This window comes from Desmodus rotundus, chromosome 7 (genome assembly GCF_022682495.2).
Source record: "Desmodus rotundus isolate HL8 chromosome 7, HLdesRot8A.1, whole genome shotgun sequence".
Classification (NCBI taxonomy): Eukaryota; Metazoa; Chordata; class Mammalia; order Chiroptera; family Phyllostomidae; genus Desmodus; species Desmodus rotundus.
Genome location: NC_071393.1, coordinates 34,842,542 through 34,865,266, shown reverse-complemented (window position 1 = coordinate 34,865,266; position 22,725 = coordinate 34,842,542). Strand labels below are relative to the sequence as shown.

Here is a 22,725-nt window from a genome sequence, read left to right as displayed (position 1 = left end):
AACTTCAGAATCATTTATTTCAACCTCCTTGGTTTATAAAAGAAAGAAACTAAAAGTCAGAGAATTTTGGTTTCTCAAACATATGTGGTCAATAAGCAAACAGGACCAGAAGCCGGTTACAGTTCCTGGTGGTGTTCTGCAGAAGCTTTAAAAATTCCTAATATATATACGAAAAACAAATATAGTTCCTTCCAAAATAGACTAAAAACCGAAACCAAAACCAAAACCAAACACCCCCCCCCAAGGGGTTTGCTAACCCCCGCACTCCCCCTAGGATGACCGAGAGTCTCTAGGTCAGCACTGCTGCTTCCAAGTGACACCGAGCAGCCAGCCCACACTCTACGTGCTTAAAAACAAGCGCACTCTCACCCCAGTGGTCACCTCCACCTGCGGCCTGTCTTGCTGGGCCCTTCACCATGTGCTCACCTAGCTCCCTCTCCTCTGTAGTCAGTCTCCACATCTGGACGAGCTTCGTTCTGAGACTGCCCACACCCACCACCCAAACTTGGTAACTGCTTCCAGCAGTAAACACGCCTCCGATTCCTCCTTACTCAGTACTACCAAATCGATCTTTCTGAAAACTCATACCCAGTCGGATATTTAGTCCTTAGTAATGCCTCACTGCTCACCAACCACAAGAAAAGCCAAACCATTGACTTAGCGGGGCTCTAAAGATCCCCGACCACCACTCGGACCCCTGTCTACAGGCCCCCTCCACCAAGAGCCTTCCTGTCCTGCATCTACTCACCACGCAGACGTGTGTGTCTGCTACTTACCAGGCAGGGGCACACGCACAACAGAACACGGTTTCTTGTTTGGGGATCAATTTAGTAAAGGGAACAAACATAAACTGCTAGATTTACATTAACTATAACTAAGTAACCACAAAGGTACTATTTAGAGACATGAACGCTATGACATAAGAGTAAACAACTCCTCCTCAGTGCGTTGAGAAAGGTGTCGCTTCACTGAAGTGGCCCTCAACTGGGCACTGAAGGGTACAGGAAGAGACCAGTCAATTTCAGAGAAATTAACTGCATTTTAGGAAGTACATAGGAAGAACCATACCCCACCCTGGCTGCCGTGGCTCAGGGGACTGACTGAGTGTGGGCCTGAGAGCTGAAAGGTCACCACTGATGTACTGTACTTTGTCATGTACGACGCATGCCTTTTGCCCAAATGCTTGGGGGAAAATAAGGGTGCACACTCTACACGGCGCTACTACACTGTGGGTGTGCACTATGCACAGAGGGGCACTACACAGGGCAAATCCACTGAAAAGGCTACATCTTCTTCCATTTTCAACATTAAAATGGCCACACAAAAATTCACCAATTTTGATAAGGTTTTTAAAAAATGCACGTCGATATGACAGTTGTCACAATACAATCTAACAAAATTGTTTCGAATGAAGTTAAAGACAACTAAGCACTACTCAGAGCCAGTGTATAAAAAAAACTAAATGAACTTTTTGGCCAACCCAGTACAAGAAAATGCTGTTCAATGTAGTAGTATTTGAGACAGCAAAAAGTGGAAATAAATGCCCATAAGAGAATGACTTAAAAAAAAAATGCGGTACATTCATACTACTAATTATGATACAGCAATTGAAAAACAAGTGGCTCTGTATAAACCAAAACAGAGCAATTCTGACACATTCCGTGAAAAGGGCAGGATGGAAACTAGGCACAGTCTAGTATTTACTTCTACGTGTACACGCGTGTGTGTCACTGCACAGAAAAGGGTCTCTGGACACACAGCTAAAGATGCCTGATTTAAAAAATCAGTGTAGAATGTACACAGGAAAAATAAGGAGCGAGGAGGCTGGAGGGAGGCGGTGGCGGCGGGGCTTTTGAAGGGCCGCCTGTGCTCAGCATTTATATAGTTAACTGTTTTCCCCATGTACACATTTTAAAGAGGAGGGTCTCTGTGGTGACACAACCTCCCTGGCTACAAAGCCTCTGCTCCTGCTGTGCCCTCTATCGCCCTGACCACGGCTCTCATCTACAGGGTGAGTCTGTCCACTCCGCCCCTGGCCACAATTTAAATACCCTGTTAACTCGCTTGGGGTTGAGGATGCTAATTCTGTTTCACCATTGAAATTCACACACAGTAAGATCATAACAAACATTTATAGATTTAAAACGCTGAAAAGCTTAGGAAATCTCTTCTGTGGTGGAAAGCCCTCAGGTACTAGAAAATCAGACCTGAGGACTGCACTAAGAAACTTGTTTCCTGTTCTTTGATTCTAAATTAAGCAAACATTACAGGCAATGATTCAGAAATGAAAACAGCGGAAAGCAGCAGCACACAACGGAGTGAAAAATCTGGGGTCAGATCACTGAAGCGCACGGAGCAGACGCAATGAAGTCAAACGGTCACTTACCGCGCTCTCTGCCCGGCCAGTCCCAGACCTTGCTCTGGGCCGCCTGGCCCTGCCCTTCTTGTGAGGGTGCAAACAGCCTTGCTCAACTGTGCACGTTTATTACATCGCTACAACAGTAGTACACATGCTTCTGCATTCTTTTATTTGCTTCAGTATTTTTGTAATTTATAATTAACTTTTAAGGGCTGCAAAACACGTCATCCACTATTCACACAGTGGGCTGCCATTAACCACTCCCACAGTGAGTGGGGCACTTAGGCTGTTTCCAGCGATGTGCTTTTCAAACTAGCCATTTCAATGGTGGAAAACTGGGAACCACCCAGCTGTCAAACAAGACAGGCACGAGGTGTCGCTAACTGAGCGAAGTAACTTACAGAACACTCTGCCCAATATAATCTCTTTCAAAATACACATAAGCATAGAAAAATCCAGAAATGTCACCAGTGATTATTTCTGGGAAGAACCAGAGACAATTTTTCTTTTCTCTGCATTTCTTATCTTTTCCACAATGATCAAGGACTGTATTTTTAAACATTTTAAAACAATATACTTACAAACCACTATCATATGAAAAAATGTTAAACAAAAAAAAGCAGAATACAAAATTACAAAAAAACATATAAAACAAATTTTTTTAAGGCAAGAAAGAGACTGTCTTTGAAGACCTGACTTCCCCTTTTCCATGGTTTTGAATTTCCTTCAGTGGAATCCCTGGGTCAAAGGGCCCTGGGCTGTACCTGACTGCTGGTGGAGACGGTCCCAGCGTCTTGCACTGCTGCCAGCACAGGCCTCAACTACACGAGTGACTCTCACCTTGAAGCAGTTCTCGTCTGACATGAGCTGCTCGGCCTTCCGCTGATACGCTGACTCCAAGAGGCCCCTCGAAGTCTGTGTGTTCAGCTGGCCTCCAGTGGCTCCATTGCTGTTCTCTGCCAGGTAAAGGTCAGTCACCTGCACACAGATCTCGTCGCTCACGATGTGCTGCAGCTGGAATCAAGCAAAGGCAAGTCGACAATGAACCAAGAAAATACTCCTCCCTGCCACACACTCAAACTTACTTTGACAGTTCCAGTCACTCAGCTCAAAAAGGTTTGTTGGAATTGGTAATTTTTAAAAATAAGTCACACAAAACCAGTATGCTTTTAATTTTTTTGGAGAATAACTAAGCCAAAATCTTCAACCATATCCCTGGTCCATAAGTAAAACTTTCATATCTATTTAAAAGCAAAATCAAAGGCAATGGTTATTAACGTGCTGCTTATTTAAAGTTCTAAGGAACTTAACAAAATTTCTGTATGAAAGAAAATCCCCGTGGCTTTCTATTTTTCCAGCACTTCTTTACCATTCCTAATTGGCTTTCACACACATTCTCATAGGATCAATGTAACCATCTGGGGAAGAGCCTGCAGAGGGCGCCCTGCTACACGAGACGAATGTGCATGTTAGGTAAGGAAAGCCACTGTGTACCAAGGGGAGGAGAGGGACCCTAGAGAACCACGAAATCGGGGCCCTCGTACCCGCAGCCCTAGTGCAAAGTCCAAAACTCATTAGGTATTTAAGGGACTGGTGCTGAATTAACTGCAGGGATGCTCAGCTGAAGGAGCAGGGTTAGGACTAATATTCAAGCTTCCTGACTCCTAGGGCCAATATTCTTCCAAACACACCATCTGTTTGCTACGTCTCATAGATAGTATAGTACTTAAATTGTATATAATGTTAGTCAATTCATCTTCAGAACAGGTCAATCATGACTGACTACTGATAACTTCTGCAACTGTCTTATTGAATTATCTGATGACTACAACGTTGAATCTTTGTTTCCATTTCCATGAATCATGAGGGTATTTCTATTGTGAAATAAAAATTCCCTTAACTGAAACTACCCATTAAAATTCCAAAGAATGTGTAAAACAAAACAGATACAGCAGAAAGAAAAAAGTTAACTACAGTATCAATTTATCTATTTTATTTTAAAATTCTCATCACCACTAAGCCATTCTATTTTAGGAAGATATATTCTTTTTGAAGTGCTAATAACTACAACAACTTATTTTTGATACTTAAAAGTCTTAAATGACAAGTATGCGTATTTGTAGATACATGGACAGAGTGCAAGATCAGAGGGTGAGTGATTTGATGGTGGTAGAAAAAGCAGCAACTGGAGAGGATTAAAGATACATTATAATTAGGCCAGACAACGGATTCCAATGGACCATTAAAATAATGCTTATTAAGCCCTGGCTGGTGTGGCTCAGTGGATTGAGTGCCGGCTTGCAAACCATAGGATAGCTGGTTTGATTCCCAGTCAGGGCACAGGCCTGGGTTGTGGGCCTGGTCCCCAGTTAGAGGTGTGCAAGAGGCAACCACACACGGATGTTTCTCTCTCTCTCAAAAAATAAATACATAAAATCTTTAAGAAAGTGCTTATGACAATTTGCTAACAAAGTTTAAGACAGTGCTTTAGAGAGAACAAAAGCAGTACACAGAAAGTATATCCAAAGCATGGTCTTGGCCACGCAGATACTTGTGCTCTCTCCCTTCTTACTGACGTAGCCCAGGTCTCCCCACCCATCCTCTCTTCTTGGATACCTGGCCCCTTCTAAAGTCTTTGAACAGGGCAGCACTGTGATCCAGGAAAGAACTAGGCAACTCCACCCCAAGCCAGGCCAGAGCTGCATCCCTGCTAATCTGAAATGACACAATGAGTGTGCTTCGTAGACAGAGGAGCATCTGGACAGAAATATGAGGTAATGTTTGGGTCAGAGGCACTGCCAGGGAAAGCCAAAGCCTGGGTCAGGGGCAGATCCAATGTTCATCTGCAGAGGAGCACAAGAATGAAGCAGACATCCAGAAAGAAGGCATGCAGGCGAAGGGAAGAATGTCCCAGCCCAATCCCTTTGTGGTCTGGGTTTACATCGAGTTCTGTACTAGATGTCTGTAAGACTACTTATTGAACTCCTAAAAACAGACCCCTCTTTAGTGAGCCTGGAAATGGTAAGGTAAGTGCACAGGCTCATCTTGAAACAGATGTCCTGCCCGCAGCCGGCAGTGAGCCCTGGGAGGGCACCACGCGAGCTGAGGTGGTGAGAGAAGAGATGCAACCCCAGGACCTCTTTCCAAACGACGGTTAGGATGGGAACCATGAACATACGTTTTAAAAACACTGAATTTGGGTTTCTGGAGGAAACCTGTTTCCATAAAATAAGACTCAATGTTATGTCTTACTGACTCAAAATCATAACCAGGTGCTTCTAGTAAATGGGCAAATTATATCCACTGTTTCAAAAAACCAACCTCAGCTTATAAAAAGTTTTACTAAACTTATAAAGTTGTCCTGCTGGCAGTGTGAAGACATCGCTCCTAGAGACAGCAGCAGCAAGCCTACAAGCAGAAACGTAAGCAGGGCAGCAGGGCAACTTTTAGGGGATGTCAACAGGGATCGGTCTCTCAAAAAGTATGACCCCAGCTAATTGGATCCATACAGTGATTTCTGCCAGTCACCACACAGACCCCTTAAGGAAAGGCCTAATAATTTCTTCAATTCTCAGGAAAAAAGCTGTCTGCCTGACAACTTTTGCGAAGATGTCAAAGGTCAGGTATGTGACACGTTCTTCCCTGACTGAGAATATGCTCTGAGAGGGATGCAGAGCCATGCACAATTTCAAGTTCAAGGGAAAAGCAGGGGTACTCTACAAAGAGTTCCATTACCCCAAGAAAACACTTGATCAACAAACTTTTCTTTCTGTAGTGGCAGTGTGGACTCTAGAATTAGAATTTTCTTTTTACAAGTTTTCATTTTAAAGAAAATAGTACACCAACTACAGACCCCCTTCGGGTGTTCAGAACTCAAGGAAAAGAAATGGGAACCTGACCACTGCATGCTATTTCCTATGAAATTAACAGTTCTGTCTAGGACAACAAACATTTACAAACTCGAAGGGTGCCACAGGAACAAACCACAAAACCAACCACAAACCTAACTCAGAGGGAACCTCATATAGCGAGGTGGACAGTATATGGTAAAAGATGATACACGAAACCTTTCCTATGAAAAGGACTGCAAATATTCAATGAGGAAGTATGTAGAATTACCAATACCCATGGATGAGAAAAGGCTACAGCTGAGAGTTCACCCCTGGCAGACGAGGGTAGAACTGGGCCAGGGCGTAGAGCGGGCTCAGGACCAATGCGGGCTCACCAGGCAGCTGGCACGAAAGGAGTCCAACATCAGGCCTGAGGCAGTCTCACCCAACCGTGAGGGACGCTGGGCGAAGCACGGGGATCGAGCACGTGCTGCAATGCTGCCACTGTGTTAACAGGAGACATCCCACAGCACATTCACCGCTTCTACCCTCTACAGAAGCAGGCATACATAAGCATCATTATAAACCCTTCTCTGTGCCTGGCCCATCTTTAGGTAAGGACACGTCCCTCACCTGTCTAACGATGCTCTGGATGAGCTTGTCCATGGTGAAGGCAATGTAGGCGTGAATGGTGAACATCTCTCGCAATGAATCTTCATACTGTGATGAGTCGATGTTGCCATCCAGCAGGCTCCGCACCATATCGAGGAAAGCTGGGTAATAATCCTCTACATCGACATCCACTGTGGGAGAGACAGGACAGGTGAGGCCTTACCCTGCCAGGAAAAGATCAGGAGAGCAGGCAGGGCAGGCCCCACAGGGGCCTAAGGAGCACTGAAAGAACAAACCCGAGATACGTGGAACGTGCCCCTCGGTCTGCAAGACCCAGTATGACAGGAGGCTGCAATCAGCAGCGCTGGCTGTCAGAGGACAGTGACTCTGCACCACCACCAGCAGCTTCTCCCACTGTGACCGTGCCAGAGACACACTTGCTGACAGGCAGGCTGGGCTCTGCGTGACAAAGAGCGAAATACCCCAGGGAAAGAGGTTCCTTCAAAAAGTTGTTGGCTCCCCTGCTGAGGGAAACCTGCTTCCCCCGCCTGCAAAGAGCATCTTCACATGAATCACTTGCTCACAAAGCTACTTCCAGGAAAACAGAGGCGCAGATGAGGAAAGGCAGAGAGAGTAACACTTTAGCACTGGGAAACCTCAGGAACAGAGAAGAGGGGAACAAATTAAATCCTCTATGGATAATGAAGTCGTCTGCATTTGTCAAAGCCCTTCTGTTTAAAAACAGATTCCCAACGCTGTCCCTCAGAAACTGCTCAAAGTGACGCTGGCTGCACACGAATCACTTCTGCCACCAGCTGGGGTCTCCTGAGTTGCTACAAAGACGCCGGCAACTAGCGCAGCGCACAGAACGGAGCGAGGACTCTGCCTACAGTTTACTAAAATGAGACCCATTTATTCATGTGAGACTCAAAAGCATGGAGATCTGACAGTGGCACGGGGGCCACCGGTTGTGTTTTTCTCGATCCAGGTACTGGTTACACAGGTGCGTCCACTTTGTGAAAACTCACCGAGTCGTGGTTCAGATTTGTGTGCTTTTCAGCCCGTGTTGCACTTCAGTAAGAAGCACACTGAAATGGCGGGACATCTTGTTACTGACACTTGTTACCAGTTCATAAAGTCTGGACAGGGGCAAAAGGCTACAAGAGCAAAAGCTGAGTCCAGCTCTGTGTGCCTGCGGTGTGACAGACCTGTCCGAGACAGACGAAGCAGGACAGTTGTCATTCAGAACCAGCAAGTGGCCTGAGTCTCGTGAGTGTCACCTTGTTCAGAGACACAGCACAGTACGAGCTGTCCTGGCGCCATGCCTGCCCTGCCTGGTGCCGGACTGGGTGCCGGCCTGTGAGCCGGAAGGTTGCTGGTTCGATTCCCAGTCAGGGCACGTGCCTGAGTTAAGGGCCAGGTGGTGCAAAGGGCAACCGATCAATGTTTCTTTTGCATATTGATGTTTCTCCCTCCCTTTCCCCCTCTCTGAAAATGATACATAAAATCTTTAAAAAAGAATACTGTTCTGTCAGAATAATGCTGAGTGCAACCAGCTCTGATTGGTAAGACTGGCACTGTTACTCAAGACCAATCTACGTAAGCCTCAAACCAAGGTTAAGTCTGCTGGTAAGTCAAGCCAGGGTCAGGCCATTTTCTCTTACTTCTACTCAAGCAGATGGAATCATCACATTGAGGTCCAAAACTGGTACCTCTCACACTAGGATTAATACAGATAAAGATTTTTAGAATTAATTCCCAGGGTCATTAGCTCTTCAACAGATTGAAGGCTAGGGCCTCTCATGGGCTTCTTACATCATTACGTTTTTTTTTTTTAAAAGGTAATTTGCTCCAGAAATTGGCTATTTCCTTAAGAGCACAGAAAGAAGACTTCGTGAAAAAGTTTTTGGCTCACAGCTCAGGTATCTAATTTATGAACTGAGTGGTTATCTAGAAGTAGGTGGCACAGAATTGCTCAACGCACACGACTGCTTCCTTGACCCTTATTTATCTTCCTTTTCCTGAGTTCTCTATCTTCATTCCTTTTCTGCCTGTTCAGTGGTCTCACACGGTCTCTTGAGCTCTAATCTCCTTTCCAGTCCCGTCTCTAGTTATCAGAATGTGCCAGGAACCCCACCTCTGGTTACAGAGAAGTCCTGCCTAAGAACATTAGGAACCCCACGCCTGTCTCAGGTGTGAACAATTAGGAATGCAGTTCTGTCACGGCGTGGAACCAACTGTGTCATTTCCGACCTCTGTCCTTTAAAACACTTTGCAGTAACCTGGAGATCTGGTACTTGGGAAACTGATGACAACTGGCACCCCCTTCCCTGGTGTCCACAGTACTAGCCACTGAGTACCCACAATCCAAGCACTACCCAGGGTGGTTTGTACATTTTCTCCAATTCTCCCAACAGCCCCACAAAGTAGCAAGCAGCACCTCCATTTTTCAGGGAAACAGGTTCAGAGAGTTTAAGTGAGGTCACACAACCAGTAAGCTACAGAATGAGGACTTGAACTCCCCTCCGAGGCCTGCCTATGCTCCACGTTAAAAGGAAACAGTCCCAAGTCTAACTAGGTCCCGTCCCAAATTCACCAACCCCGCATCCTCTGGGAACAAATCTTCTGTAAACCAGCAGTTCTGGCACTCACTAGGTTCTTTGAGACGGAGCTGGATGGCAGGGCTGTCACTCTTGTCTCGTTTTATGCCCAGCACTTCCCGCTCCCACTCCCTTTCTCGGTTTTCTTCTTCAATCTGCCTTTCTGCTTGGGAGCAAATCCGCAGAAGCCTCAAGCAGAGAATCTGGTGCAGTCGCATAAAGATGTACCAGTTGTTATTAACATAGAAGAGGTTGTATACTTCATCCATCCCTCTTAGCTTCTGCGCTGTTGTGTTACTAAACAGTAGCTTGGACTTAGGGGGACTGCCCCCAACACCGTTGTGCTTCTTAGCCGCCCCTGTGGCTTCATCTACATCCATCTCTTCTTCTTCCTCTTCTTCTACATCTGAGAGATCACCCCTCTGAGCAAAGAGCAGATCTGGAATGAAGTGATACATGATCTGCTTGATTTTGTACTTGTCCTCCTTCTGAATGCCTGCCTGCCTCTTCACATGGTGGATAATCAGGGCAGCAGCATCCTCTAGGATCTGCTTGTCTTCATAGGCCAGTGAAAGGTGTGGGCCGGCAGGAACACCAGCATTTTCTTCCGTAGCCTGCTCTTGCCTCTACCAGGAGAGAGACACAAAGTAGTAAGTGCCATATCCATGGCAACAACAAACAGACCTACAAGACAACACCATCAGTACATTCAATTATTAACCATAGTGGCTAGTATTTTCCAATCCAAAACTTCCAGAAACAATAAAGTAATGTGGAATATGTGGTTTGAGAACAAAATATTGGTACCTTTTAGATTTTGAAGACTTACAGGGAACAATAGGATAGAATTTGGACCATTTTCTAAAATTCTCAATTAGTATTTACGGAGGATACAACACGAGGTCTAGGACTCACCTTCAAGTACTGCTGGGAGTGCGAATGAAGGTGTTAGATGTAACAGCATTGGCAAAATAGGGATGACTAAGTTTATGTGAGAGCTCATTTTACCATGCCCCCCTTTTGTGTGTATTTGACATTTTCACAATAAAAAGTTTTGTAACATTCGAGATCATATCACTTCTAGGAATTCTCAACCACAGTGCATTTATATTTCTATCCATCACTTAAGATTATGAGATCAAAGCAGCAGGACTACTTTCTGACTCATCTCTGTAGCCTAGCTCCTGTACTACATACAACCCTTGTAAGCATGCTGAATAACCAAGGAATGGAAAGCGTTTGGGGATCAGCGAGAGGGGTTTAAGTGGCGGGAAGCCGAGACAGACTGATGAATACGATGTACTGCTTGAGGGAAGTGAATGGAGAGAGAGTGGTACTGTCAACTGAAACCAGGAGGGCAAACTGGGAAGCCAGTAAGACAGCTTAGGTACAGAGGTGAGGTTTGTTTTACTTTTTAAAATTTTATTTATTTAATTCAGAAGGGAAGAGAGGGAGAAAGAGAGGGATGGGAACTCCCATCAGTTGCCTCTCAACACATGCAACCGGGGACCTGGCTCACGACCCAGTCTTGTGCCTGGACGAGGAATCAAACCAGCAACCCTGTGGTTTATGGGATGACACCCAACCAACTGAGCCACACCCCAGACAGGATAAACAGGTGAGGTTTGGAATTAAAATGGTAGAATCAGGAATAGAAGCCTATGACAATTACAAAGCAAGAATCAACAAGTCTCAAGAGGGTCTGGCTCTCATATTAGAACGACCATTTCCAGGAGTCAGAGCGGTATGCAACATGAAGATCGGAGACCTCTCAGGGGTGGAGACCTCCGCTCACCTCATCGTAGATACTCTCGATCTCGTTGAGTAAGCTCTTAGACCTCAGAACCTTGGTGTCGTTCTGTTTAAAGTTGATGCCCTGGTGGTCCAGAGACTTCAAGTAGTATTTCTCATTTTGCTCTCTCCAAACTTTGTTAAAGCCCCTCTGAGCTTCTCGCCATTCTTCCTCTTTCATCTTCAACCTAGTAGGGTGTGGAGGCGGGGTGGAAACAACAAGGTGGGGAGTCAGACTTTGGACTGGAATCCTGGCTTTGCTGTACTAGCCATAGAAGACTCTGTTTCCTTACCAGTGAAATAAAGGAGTGAGAAGTATGTTACACTTATTTATTTCAAAAGTGAAAAGGTATAACATGCCTGTCAAAATTATTGGTGGCTTAATAAATATTCAAACCAGTCTTTAATTCAGTTACATGAGGAAATTACTCATTCAGGATTTGGGGGAAGTAATTTGTCCCGAAGTCAGAAATACTACCTAGAACAGTTTTTTCTCAAACAGCAGTCCATGGAATAGCCTTAAAAGGAGTTCTCATCCTTGGCCAGCCAAAACAAAGTCAAACCAGTTTCTTTGTTACAGAACCTCTAAGAATGTTTCCTATGCTAATGTAAATGCAAAAGTCCAAAAGCAGAGAGCCTGCACGGTAATGCTGTTTTGGACACAGTTTGGGAAGTTCTGATGAGAACAACTGACCCTCCAGACAAGGAGAGGAGAGTAAAATGAAAAATAACACAGGAACTGAGTATCTCAAAGCCAAAAGTTAAATGCTACTGGCAGAAAGAGAAGTAACCTGTGGTAGCATTTGAGGGAAGACTTGGGAGGAGCACTAAAATTGGGGCATCCATTTGTGCAGCAGAGAGGACTTCCTTTTCACCAGGCAATAGATACTGAGTGAGGACCCAGCTCTTAGCTGGGATTCACACTGTGGTCTGGAGTGGGAGGAACCCAGGGCTCGACCCTGACTCGAGCCTTTCCTTGATGCCTGATCACAGATGGGCACAACAGCCCCTCTACACCTCACACAGAAGGCTTATTAGGAGAAAAAATAAAAAATTCTTATAGAAATCGCCATCCAAGTCTTTTTAAATAACGCGTGTCAATTTTGTGAAGACAAAGGGTGACTCTTCTTAAAAGTCACAGCTGTTACAATGGTCAGTACTGAACGCCGGGGAAGACGGAAGGGGAAGACGGAAGGTGGTTTTCTTCTTTGCTCTTTTCTATACTTAAAGCATGGCCTCAAACGCAGAGCACTGCACTATGGCCTTTCAAGGTCTGTCCTCTGCTGTCGGCTGCACAGAACCCCATGGAGAGGCTCCGCCAGCACGCTCGCTTTGGCAGCACAGACACTAAAACTGCAATGATATGGAAAAGGGTAGGAGGGCCCCCGAGTGAGAATAACACGCACTCTGGGAAGCATTTTACACACGTGTGTGTAAAAGCAGCCCCACTATCCCATGCTGCACCTGATTTCCAACAAGCAGGGTGGGGAGGAATGGAGGAGCCACGGTCAGAAACAAGCTTTCCATAGCGGGACACACCCTGAAGCACAGGGAGCACGAGGGCACATCTGCTCAGATACCTTTTCAGGACAATGGGGACGGCAATGGAGGGGTTCTTCCTCAGGCCGTCAATGATGTCGGCTGCTTTGTCAGCATATATCCTCTGGAGTGCTTTCCGATGGATGACTTCTGACGTGCCCCCAAGGGTGTTGTCCAAGCGAAACTTGGCTTGTTCCTCAGCAGACAGGCGGGAAAGCTTCTTCTGTATTGCTTCCAAAACCCGGATTGTTGCCAGATTGGTCTCTAAAACTACATCAAGCTAAAGAAAAAGACAAAGTATGCTCGGGACCCAAACCAGAATGGAATAGTAGTAGGAGTATTAGGGTGAGATACCAAACTCCCTGGAATGGAATCCTGGCTCTGCCACAATAGCCACAGAAGACCCTTTTCTTACCAGCAAATTAGGGATAATACCACCTACTCTCGTAAGGTTGTTTTCTGGATCAAATGATACAATTCACATGAAGGGTTGTGTGCAATGCCTAGCACATACCAAACATCAATTAAGTGACCGATAAGTGGTAATCATTACTTCTACCACCAACAGTGTGCTTGGTTTAGGACTACTAACCCCAGATTAGAAGGCCTAATAGGAAGCAACCTTACAAACACTATTCCCTGAACTTTCCTGAACTGTTCAGATGTTACAAACAGTAACTAAAAAAAAAAAAAAAAAAAATCCCAAAGAGACAATTCAAGATGATAACTCTCAGTCTTATGAGAAAAAAATTTCAGGGTAACTTGAAATATTTAAATATTTAACGGCCTTGCTCACATGTCATTCCTTAAGAACTTCAATGTTGTATGTGTGGGGACCCATTTAAATTCCTACTGAACTCCTGGCACTTACTTTCTGGCAAGGGCCTAGTTTGACCTGATTAAGGATATGACTGGCAGCCTTTGAGTTAACTTTTTCCCTACCCTTAACGCAAGAATCTCTAAATGAGAAACAGAAAATAAAGTAATTAGTAGTCTCAAGGGCCTACAAACAAAGGTCTATAGAAGTTCCCCTAAGTTTTCTAGTTTTGGAACTGTGGCAGTCATTTTGTCAAATATTTCTGGTTCCCCACCCCCAATTTTGGACAAAAGATGGACTGAACATCCTGGCTCCTTGTGATTAGACGGGACCGTGTTTGTAACTGTTTCTGGCAAATGAGCTGTGAACAGGTGGATCAGAGCCATGTGTATTACTTCCAGGCTAGAGCTGTCTTTTTCCTGCCAGTGACTGGCAGCTCGGGCCCCCAAGGGATTCTGAGGAGCAGAATCCCCTGCTAGACATCAATGCACACGTAGCAAGATCAAGGAATAAATGTTTCTTCAAGCCACCAAGATATGGGGATTGTCTATATTCTAGGATCACTCATCTGTCCTGATGTGCAAAAGAATGTTCCTTGGACACCACTGTATTAATAAGAGATTTTCAGAGAGGTATACTCCTGCAAACTAGCCTGTCTCACCCCAGCCTGAACACATACGCAGACAGCACTCTGCCACTTTCACTGCTATAATCGCAAACGGGAGGATGAGCACGTTGCCTCTTGTTTGCCTGCATACCAGGTGAAAACAGGAACATCCCATCAAAAGAAGATGTCAGTCTCTGCCTTCTAACTCATCTAACCTTACTAAACACACATAAGCAATGCTTTTTTTAGCCTGATAAAATTTTCCATGGTAGTTAGAATCTATCATGATTTAGTTTTCTGCAAATGGTTGAAGCTCTTCATCAACCCTGGGGCAGAGGTGGCCAATCATCTGCCAGTGGCCAAGTAATGTGGTTCCTCTTTTACCACATGCCCAAGACAGCTGGAACGAGTGTGGGGGTAACTGGCAGAGGGCTAAATCCATATGGGTTAACAAAGAGCAAGGTATCACCCATCCATAAGGATAAGTAAGCAGGGCCAGTCAATTTTACATAGTAAATACACTAAATAGGACACATGTGATCTCACCTCGTTAGACACACTGAACACGCCCTTCCCTTGTTGGAAGTATCAGTGAACATGGGGGATGCGGAACCACTGTCAGCACTCCCACTCCTGCCACAGGGGCTGCACCAGCTCATTCATTCACTCAAGCTACTTCCCAACTACTTTAAAATAAAGTCCCTACTCTAACTTTCTTTCAAAAGGTACCACCATCAACATCAGAAGTATAGAAGAATACCAATTCTCACAGGAGAGTTGATTTGACCTCCTAAGAATAACAATACACTTTAAAATAATTTCAAGCAGCTTCAAGAAAGCCAAGTAGGCCTTACTATAGTACTAAGTTTATTTACCATGTAATACATAATAACCTTTAAAACAGAATTAAAAACTCAAATTATTATTTGGCTATCAGTGGATAATTTCAGTTAAAAGGGTTCACGTGGCCTAGATAAGTCACATTGGCCACAAAATATTACTAACGTATTTGACAAACTCTTAAAACACGGTAAGTACAATAAGCAAAAGGACGCGAACGCCCAACTCTTCGGTCTTAAAAGCCAACCCTCACAGACAGGTATTTAAGATGTCTTACTTAGCACCTCCCATTTTCCCAAACTTCAAATAATAAAGGTGTTTGTACCTCAAAGCGTTCGTCTTCACAACGATAGATATGTTCTTCATACTGAGTTTTCTTGGAACTAACAAAGGTGGAGTCCTCAGACCAGGAAGGGAAGGAAACCCAGGTATCATTTAAAACCTTTGGGTAAAAGAGAAATTGAAACAAAAGTGTAACAAAGCTTTCTGGTGATTTACCATTCTCAATAAAAAGATTAAACAAACAAACAAACAAAAAACCTGTAGGGAAAGGAAGAACATTTAGCATTACAAGCTTCACCTTTAGAAAGTTTACAAATGATACTAGATTAAGGAAAAGGTTCTGAAATAAGTATAAAATATTTTCTTTTGAAAAAAAGACAAAAAAGGGTCTTGATTTCCTCAATGATATAAGTTCTTGATCCGGGGACCATTCCCTTCTAGAGAAAGCTGAAGATTTGGGGTTGCTCCTTTCTGGGGTAGGCCTTACCTCTTTACAGAGAGGAGTCCGTCCTGTACACTTGGGCTGCTGGTAACTCTTTGGGAGGGCTCGGTAGCTGGAACCCAGTCGTTTACAAGAGGCATAATCTATCTCCATGGCAATGCCTTCTGTGGCTCGTTCCTTTGGAAAGGTTTCCAAATGTACAGATTCCTTATAGCCCAGAAAGTTTTTAAACCAATTAAACAACTCAGGGAATTTCCTGAAAAATCAAACCAAAAGCTGGTGAGCAATGAGAAGCATGATGCACTTATCCTGAGGAATGGCTACCACTATTTGGCACTGGGTCAGAATTCTGCTACCAGGGACAAATTCCAACAGCAACTATTGCTTCTGGGCATTTGGCTTCCCCTCTTGTAGGGCGCTCTGAGGCTAGGTAGGGTGGTGACATAAGAGTGCCCTGAAATCAGACAGAATCAGCCACTCTCCTCATCAAGAATACTGCTTCAACATTCAGACCATTCTTAGGCTGTCAGATACAGGCAAGGTTCTAGAACCCGGAAGAGACTGGTCTCTATAAACATCCGACACTGATCTGGGGATGCCCTGTTTTTTCATCTCTACAGTTGAAACAGAAGACTTCCCAGAAGACTCCTGACAGACTTTTTTGAACCAACTAACCTACCACAATCAAACTAATTTTTCCCATCAAGGACTCTCACAAACTAAGTTTTATCTCACTTCCATATCACATATCAGGACCAAGCACCCTCAACTCTACTTACCCCAGGAAAGGAGAGACTAACTGCACAAGCTCGGCCCGAGAGATGACCTCCTGGTTGAAGATAACAAGACAGCGCAGGAAGTTCTCATAGGCCTCCGCACTGCGCAGAGCCTTGCGGACCTTGTGGAGACAACCAGAAGAGAGATGGTTAAGTGGGGAAAGGAGATCCTGGAGCACTTTTATTTGTGTTTTAAGGATTTAGGGTTTTAAAAGATTTTATTTATTTATTTTTAGAGAGAGGAGAAGGGAGGGAGAAAGAGAGGGAGAGAAACGTTGATCCTGAGGATTAAATCAGCGGATCTTTTGCTTTGCGGATGACGCCCAACCAACTGCACCACACAGGTCAGTGATCTGGCCTCTCTTTTAAATGATTAAGGAAATTTGAAGTTATCTGATAATACTAACACATTAATGTTAGTTTTTTCAGAGGTGATCATGATGATGTTTGAAAAAAGGCTTTATTTTAAAAGGAAACGGCCCTGGCTGGTGTGGCTCAGAGTCATCCTGTGACCGAAAAGGCTGTGGCAGTGACATGCCTAAGTTACCAGTGTGGTCCCCGGACCAGGCGCAAATGGGAGGCACCAATCGATGCTTGTTTCTCGCATCAATGCTTCTCTCTCCCCCTTCCTCTCTCTCTCTAAAAAAGCAATGAAAAACTGTCCTCCGGTGAGGATAAAAAAATTTTAAAAGGAAACTTAGTAAGAATATTTAGGAATGAAGTAACCCAGTGTGTGTGACCCGTCTCCCGTGGACGAGAGTGCACGCGAAAGGAGTACACTGGCGGGCAGCTGGATGGTGACGGGCACAGGCGGAGTCAGCTCACCGTTCCCTTCAATTTCACCTATGTGTAAAATTCTCCGTAACAAAAGACTTTCAAAATGAGATCCTGAAATAAGACACTGACCTCCTCATATGATCAATCCTCCAAACCCAAATCAGTTACTCAAGCTTTTGTTTCCTCTCCTAACAGATGTTTACAGCAAGAGTCTTTATCAACACTGTTTTCAAACTGGTGATCTTATATAAGGCCCTTTTTAAATAAGATACTTGTGTCCTCTGACCCAATTCTTTTCCTCCTACCACTTATAATATCGGACATTTTAATATCCAAAAACCTAAAAATGTTCAATGGCAGAGACAAAGTAAAACTGGCCTGGTTAGATGAACAAACTGAAGTTTCAATTTCAGTAGTAAATGTTCAGCAGTGTGGTGCTTTAGTGGACGGTCACAGACCACGTGCTTTATCAAGAACCCCTTTCTCCAGGCTCCCATTGACTTTTCCTAACTCCCAATCAGTAGATGCTAGATGGAGCATGTACTTGCAAAGGCAAAGACAAAAGAGCACTTCACTGTTGTACAATACACCATATTCACTTTGATTTTTATTAGCCTTTAAACATACACAGAATAGTCTAACGAACCCCACATTCTCACCCAGCCTTAATGATCAACATTCAGTAAATCTGGTTTCATCTACGCCCATTTCCCCACCAATGAATTTCAAAGTAAATTCCAGACATTTCATCTATACCTAATTCAGTATGTACTCAATATCTCCAAAAAAGAAATATTCAAAAACAACAACAAAAAACCCCATCATTCTTTAAAAACTGAACTTATTCAGCTCCCCAATCCCACCCTTTCCTTGCCATTTGTTGACTGTAACCTGGACCTCTACATCTGCCTCAAAAGCATCAAGTAGCCCTCGGAACCGATTTAAGTCAGAGCCAGGGGCCCAACTATTTTGCAGAACAGCGCACACGGGCACAGCAGGCTAGCGAGAGATCAAGAAGCACCAATCATGGAAATGCTAAATCATTTGCACTTTTGCAAAAACCCCTAATTGCCAAGACAGGGTGAATCACCAGCAGATCAACCCAAGCTGGCTTCTGCCAGTGAGAAGTCTGACAGTTGCCACCAACTCTGATGAAAGTAGCCTGCTACTCATAAAGTCTCCAACGAGGAAGTCAGACACGGGAGAAAGGTCAAACTAACACACCCTAAAACACTGTTACACCAGTGATCACCAGCTCAGGCTGCTCATCAGAATCACCTGGAGCACGCTGAAAACATACAACTAAATCTGAATCCCAAGGAACCCTGTATATGATACTGCAAGTATCAAAAGCAATTAGAAGATAAAAATTTTAAGTCTTCAACAATTAGTGCACTGATACTCCCTACTCTCCACCGTGCAGACCCGGATACCTGCAACAGGGAACTCCAAACACCTTTTGAGAGTTTTTAATATCATGCATTTTGTTAAAGCTTTTTTCCACCATGGAAAATGCTGTATTTTGCTGCAAACTATTTCACAAAACCAAAGCAGACAATGCTACCATTTCTCTTGGTAGCTATGTTAAATAGTAGAAAGTCCTTACCAGCTTGATGCCTCTAAAGAAAAAAATCTTCTTGGGGATGCAGTGATTTTCTTTTGGCATACTGGTTGATATTAAATCTAATTCATTCATTCACTCACCTTATCAAAAAATAAGGATTCAGTTCCTACACCATGCTTGCTGGCATCTGCCATAGAAGAGTCCTTTAGGCTGAGCAGTTTGGGTTTCTTCTGCAAAAAAGGGAAAATACAAACATGTAAGATTCAAAGGGTGAGTTCCTCCAAGTATTATTTTCACGTGTGCAAATGGTTTCCTTATTAACCACTGCTGATTAATAATTTGCGACAAGTGAGAGAATTCAGGTTACTAACTGGTTTTATAGCCTACCAGATTCCCACCTGTCCCCTCTCTTTCAGTGTGCCCATCCGTTTTTACCACAGAGTTCGCAGGTCATCCTACTCCCCAAATATCCTTTCTACAAATTGTCACAGAATTAGTATCTTTATTTTTTCCATGGGCCACAAGTAACTTTATTCGGAATATAATGCCACTGCCTTGTCTTCCTAGCTGTGGAGGCAGAAGAGACTGTTTGTAAAAAGAGCTGGAGCATATTACCGAGAGTGGACAGAAATCAATCTTTAACTTTTAATTAGAGTTCAATTTAAAAATTCATGAAAAGAGCGTATTTTCCTAACAGAAGGAATAACTGTCTTTCAGCAACATCCACTCAGACCAACTTAAGACTGTTCTTGCAAAGGGCGCAAACAGGTCATAACATAACTGTCAGGCAAGAACTGAGTTTTAAAAAGCAACATCTCAACTACCTGTGACGAAACACAATGCTGGGAGAAGTAGCGCATCCCCTTTGCCACCCCGGAGCCCACTTGCTGAGGGGCCATCGCCACTGCTCCCGCTGCCTGAGCAAGAAGTAGGGAGGGAGTCCAACCCCTATGTAGTGGTTCCACCTGTGGTTAATCACGTGTAGGAGAAGACCAACTCAGGAGGGGAGCAAATCCACTGGCCTGATTTTTGCTATCCTTATAAACAATACTTTTTATTGAAGAAGCAGAAACTATTACTATGTCCAACTTGCTTTCAAAAGAGAAACCATTACAAACACTAAAATAATAGTCCTTCAAAAGTATCAACAACACCTAACATGCCAATCTTTGTAGTTATCTGCTTAATCACCGGTCATCTCTTACTATTAGAAACTCTACTAGCTTTGATTCTTTAACACAGCTCTGCAAACACGCCTCTCTTCCATGTTATATGCTGCTTTAAAATTTACTGAAGCAGCACTCAGTCCCCACGCCACCCCTCTCCGCGGTAAAGAGGGAGGCAGCAGGCTCAGCTCTCTGCAGGCAGGTCAGCACTGTTGTGCGAAGTCACTAACACTAGTTTAAGACCTCCTCCTGCTACAGCCAAAGGTCCCACAACCTGCAGATTCAGAGGATACAGGTGAGATCAGGCAAACCAAAAAAGGACCGTGGGCAGGAGAGGTCTCTAGACCAAACAGATCTCACAAAGCACAGGCACTTTACTCACAGAAGAACCTCAAGCTTAATAATCTTTCTTAGCACAAGGCAGGTTTAAGGCATTGAATCAGAAGGAAAAAATTAATGTCTCAGAAACTTAGCAGAAAACAAAAAACAGATGACACCTATCAGCAGAGAGAAAATACAGATAAAATCAATGAAAACTCAAAAAAAGCACAGTGATCAGGGTCAGTAGTGGTGTTCTAACCTTCTTTTGCAAAGCCAGATAAGAAGCTTTGCTGAGTTTCTGTGACACGCACCCTGCTCTGAAAACCCAGGATCCAACTGTCTGCACGTACAGGGTATGAACACAGGACCAACCCTCGAGTACCTGTCCGCTACAATTGCTCCTCAAAGTCTAGGTGAGCAGCCACTACTCATCCTCACCTTCACTGGAGGGGTGGTTCCTGTCCCAGAATGCCTCCGGATCTGGCAGCCATTCTGGCTGGGCCTCTGTGGCTTGTTGTTCAGTTGGGGCTTCTTCACAGTTCCTCCATGGTCATTTCTCACAGAATCAACCTTCTCCGCAGTTGTTTTGCTTAAAAGCTAATTAAGACACATGAAAGAGATTAATGTTCTCACCAAAGCAAGTTAAGTATCATTTAGAAAAAGTAACTGATTCCAGCTAACTCATCTACGATAATAATTCTAAATAGCATAGTTCTTCTAAATAAAACTCACCACAGAGCTGTTGGCGTCTGGTAAAAACTGTCCAAACTCTGACAACAGATCTTCCTGATTTTTAAAAAGACGAGCCACCTGAGCATAAACTTCCTGCTCAGTCAGCGCTGGAGTGTAGTTTCCTCCAGCTTCCTTGGCATTTCGCTGCTCTTTCTGATAAATTGCAAATGGGAAGAGATCATATTGGAGGAGCATTGTTTTGAATGAATTACTTCTGCATATTTTTTTGAGATGTCTGATAGGAACTCCATGTGTTATCTACTTGGGCTGCATTTAAGAACAAAGCCTGTAATTTTAGAAACTGTTCTGACTACAAGCTTTGAGAAAGAAGTGGAAGATGCTAGCTGACAATTCCTTTTAAAACTAGGGCAGTTAATATGTGAATGTGCAGGGGACTACTATCAATCGGTAAAACACACATTAGAGAAATCTCCTCCTGTTGTAGATTTACTTTATGACACAAGTCACCCTCTAAACTTCGCACAGAAATATTTATTTCATAAGGCAGTAACTTTAAAAATCCTAACTACATGCTATAAAGCAATTAAAAATTAAAGTCAGGCAATCAGTGCTTTATAAATACATTATCAATTTCTAACTGGTTCATTTTCATTAAGACACAGTAATATTTATTCAACTTCTTCTTGGACTAGATGTCCTCATAGGGTGACTTGGTTAAGACAGGTCGGGAGAGCAACTCTCTTACCTGATATGTGTGCAAGATCTCCAGGAATGCTTTGTAGATGTCTGGTTGGCCCTGGAACCTGTTCTTGATCTTATTAACATAGTTGATGGCATGATTAAACTCCACAGGCTGATTGTTCTGCAAGGATGGGGCCGTTCCCAACGAGATTGTCACTGGTGTATGAGGTTGGACGGGTGGAGAGCGTGGGGATGCATATGGTGGGAGTGGGGGGGTCTGCTGGCTGGCGGGAGTATGTGCTTGTAGTTGGGAAGGCTAAAAAGAAAAAAGTCTTTATTCTCCTCAGGAACACAAATGGTTTGACACAGGAAAAAAAGTTCTAACTAAAGAGAAACAAGGTGTCCGATTAACCTATTTATTCATGCTGGCCAGGCCATTTCAGTCCAACTCAAATCACATTGGGCAAGGATGGGAAGTGTAGAGGGCACACAATTCTAAATCAAATATTTCAGTCTCAAAATTTCTAAATACAGCCTTAAAAGTAGGTACAGGGAAGAACTTTTCATATGCAATTTTAAGCACACTAGCTCAACAGGTGCAAATAGAAAAAAACTTCATTCTACATTCGCTGTGTCTTTCGTGTCAAAAAAGACACTTCAGTGTTATAGAACCTCCACATCAAAGCCTCCTGGGCCAGCTTAGTCCAACGGGACTGTCTGAAATGATGGAAATGTTCTCTATTTACACTGTCATGGATGGTCAATTAGCCACACGGGGCTACCGAGCACCTGAAATGTAGCGAGTGCAAGTGAAAAACTGGTCATTCCTAGTAAGAGTTAGGGGACACAGTATTTATTTTAATTAATTTAAATTTAAATGTAGGTATATGTGGCTAGTGGCTACTGTTATTGGAGTGCAGTTCTAGACCAAGAACATCCATGACCATTATCATCACTGTCGTCAACGGCATCTTCTGCTTAGCTTGGTATGACCTAACCTGGTAACCCGAGTGACTGCTGTGAGAGGA

General features: G+C 43.9%; 1 protein-coding gene across 3 annotated transcripts in view; it reads right to left on the bottom strand.

The window, feature by feature from the left end:
• Positions 1–22,725, bottom strand: part of SIN3A (SIN3 transcription regulator family member A) — a 61,704-nt gene that overhangs the window by 10,176 nt on the left and 28,803 nt on the right. For all 3 annotated transcript variants that reach the window (XM_024557125.3, XM_053929191.1, XM_024557123.3), the window contains exons 6-17: positions 21,762–22,013; positions 21,056–21,208; positions 20,762–20,920; positions 18,977–19,066; positions 16,499–16,617; positions 15,765–15,975; positions 15,321–15,437; positions 12,773–13,011; positions 11,197–11,380; positions 9,454–10,027; positions 6,823–6,992; positions 3,200–3,373 (exon numbers count right to left, since the gene is read on the bottom strand). In XM_024557125.3, the coding sequence (XP_024412893.1) occupies positions 3,200–3,373; positions 6,823–6,992; positions 9,454–10,027; positions 11,197–11,380; positions 12,773–13,011; positions 15,321–15,437; positions 15,765–15,975; positions 16,499–16,617; positions 18,977–19,066; positions 20,762–20,920; positions 21,056–21,208; positions 21,762–22,013 (2,442 nt within the window). The remainder of the gene's footprint in view (positions 1–3,199; positions 3,374–6,822; positions 6,993–9,453; positions 10,028–11,196; positions 11,381–12,772; positions 13,012–15,320; positions 15,438–15,764; positions 15,976–16,498; positions 16,618–18,976; positions 19,067–20,761; positions 20,921–21,055; positions 21,209–21,761; positions 22,014–22,725) is intronic.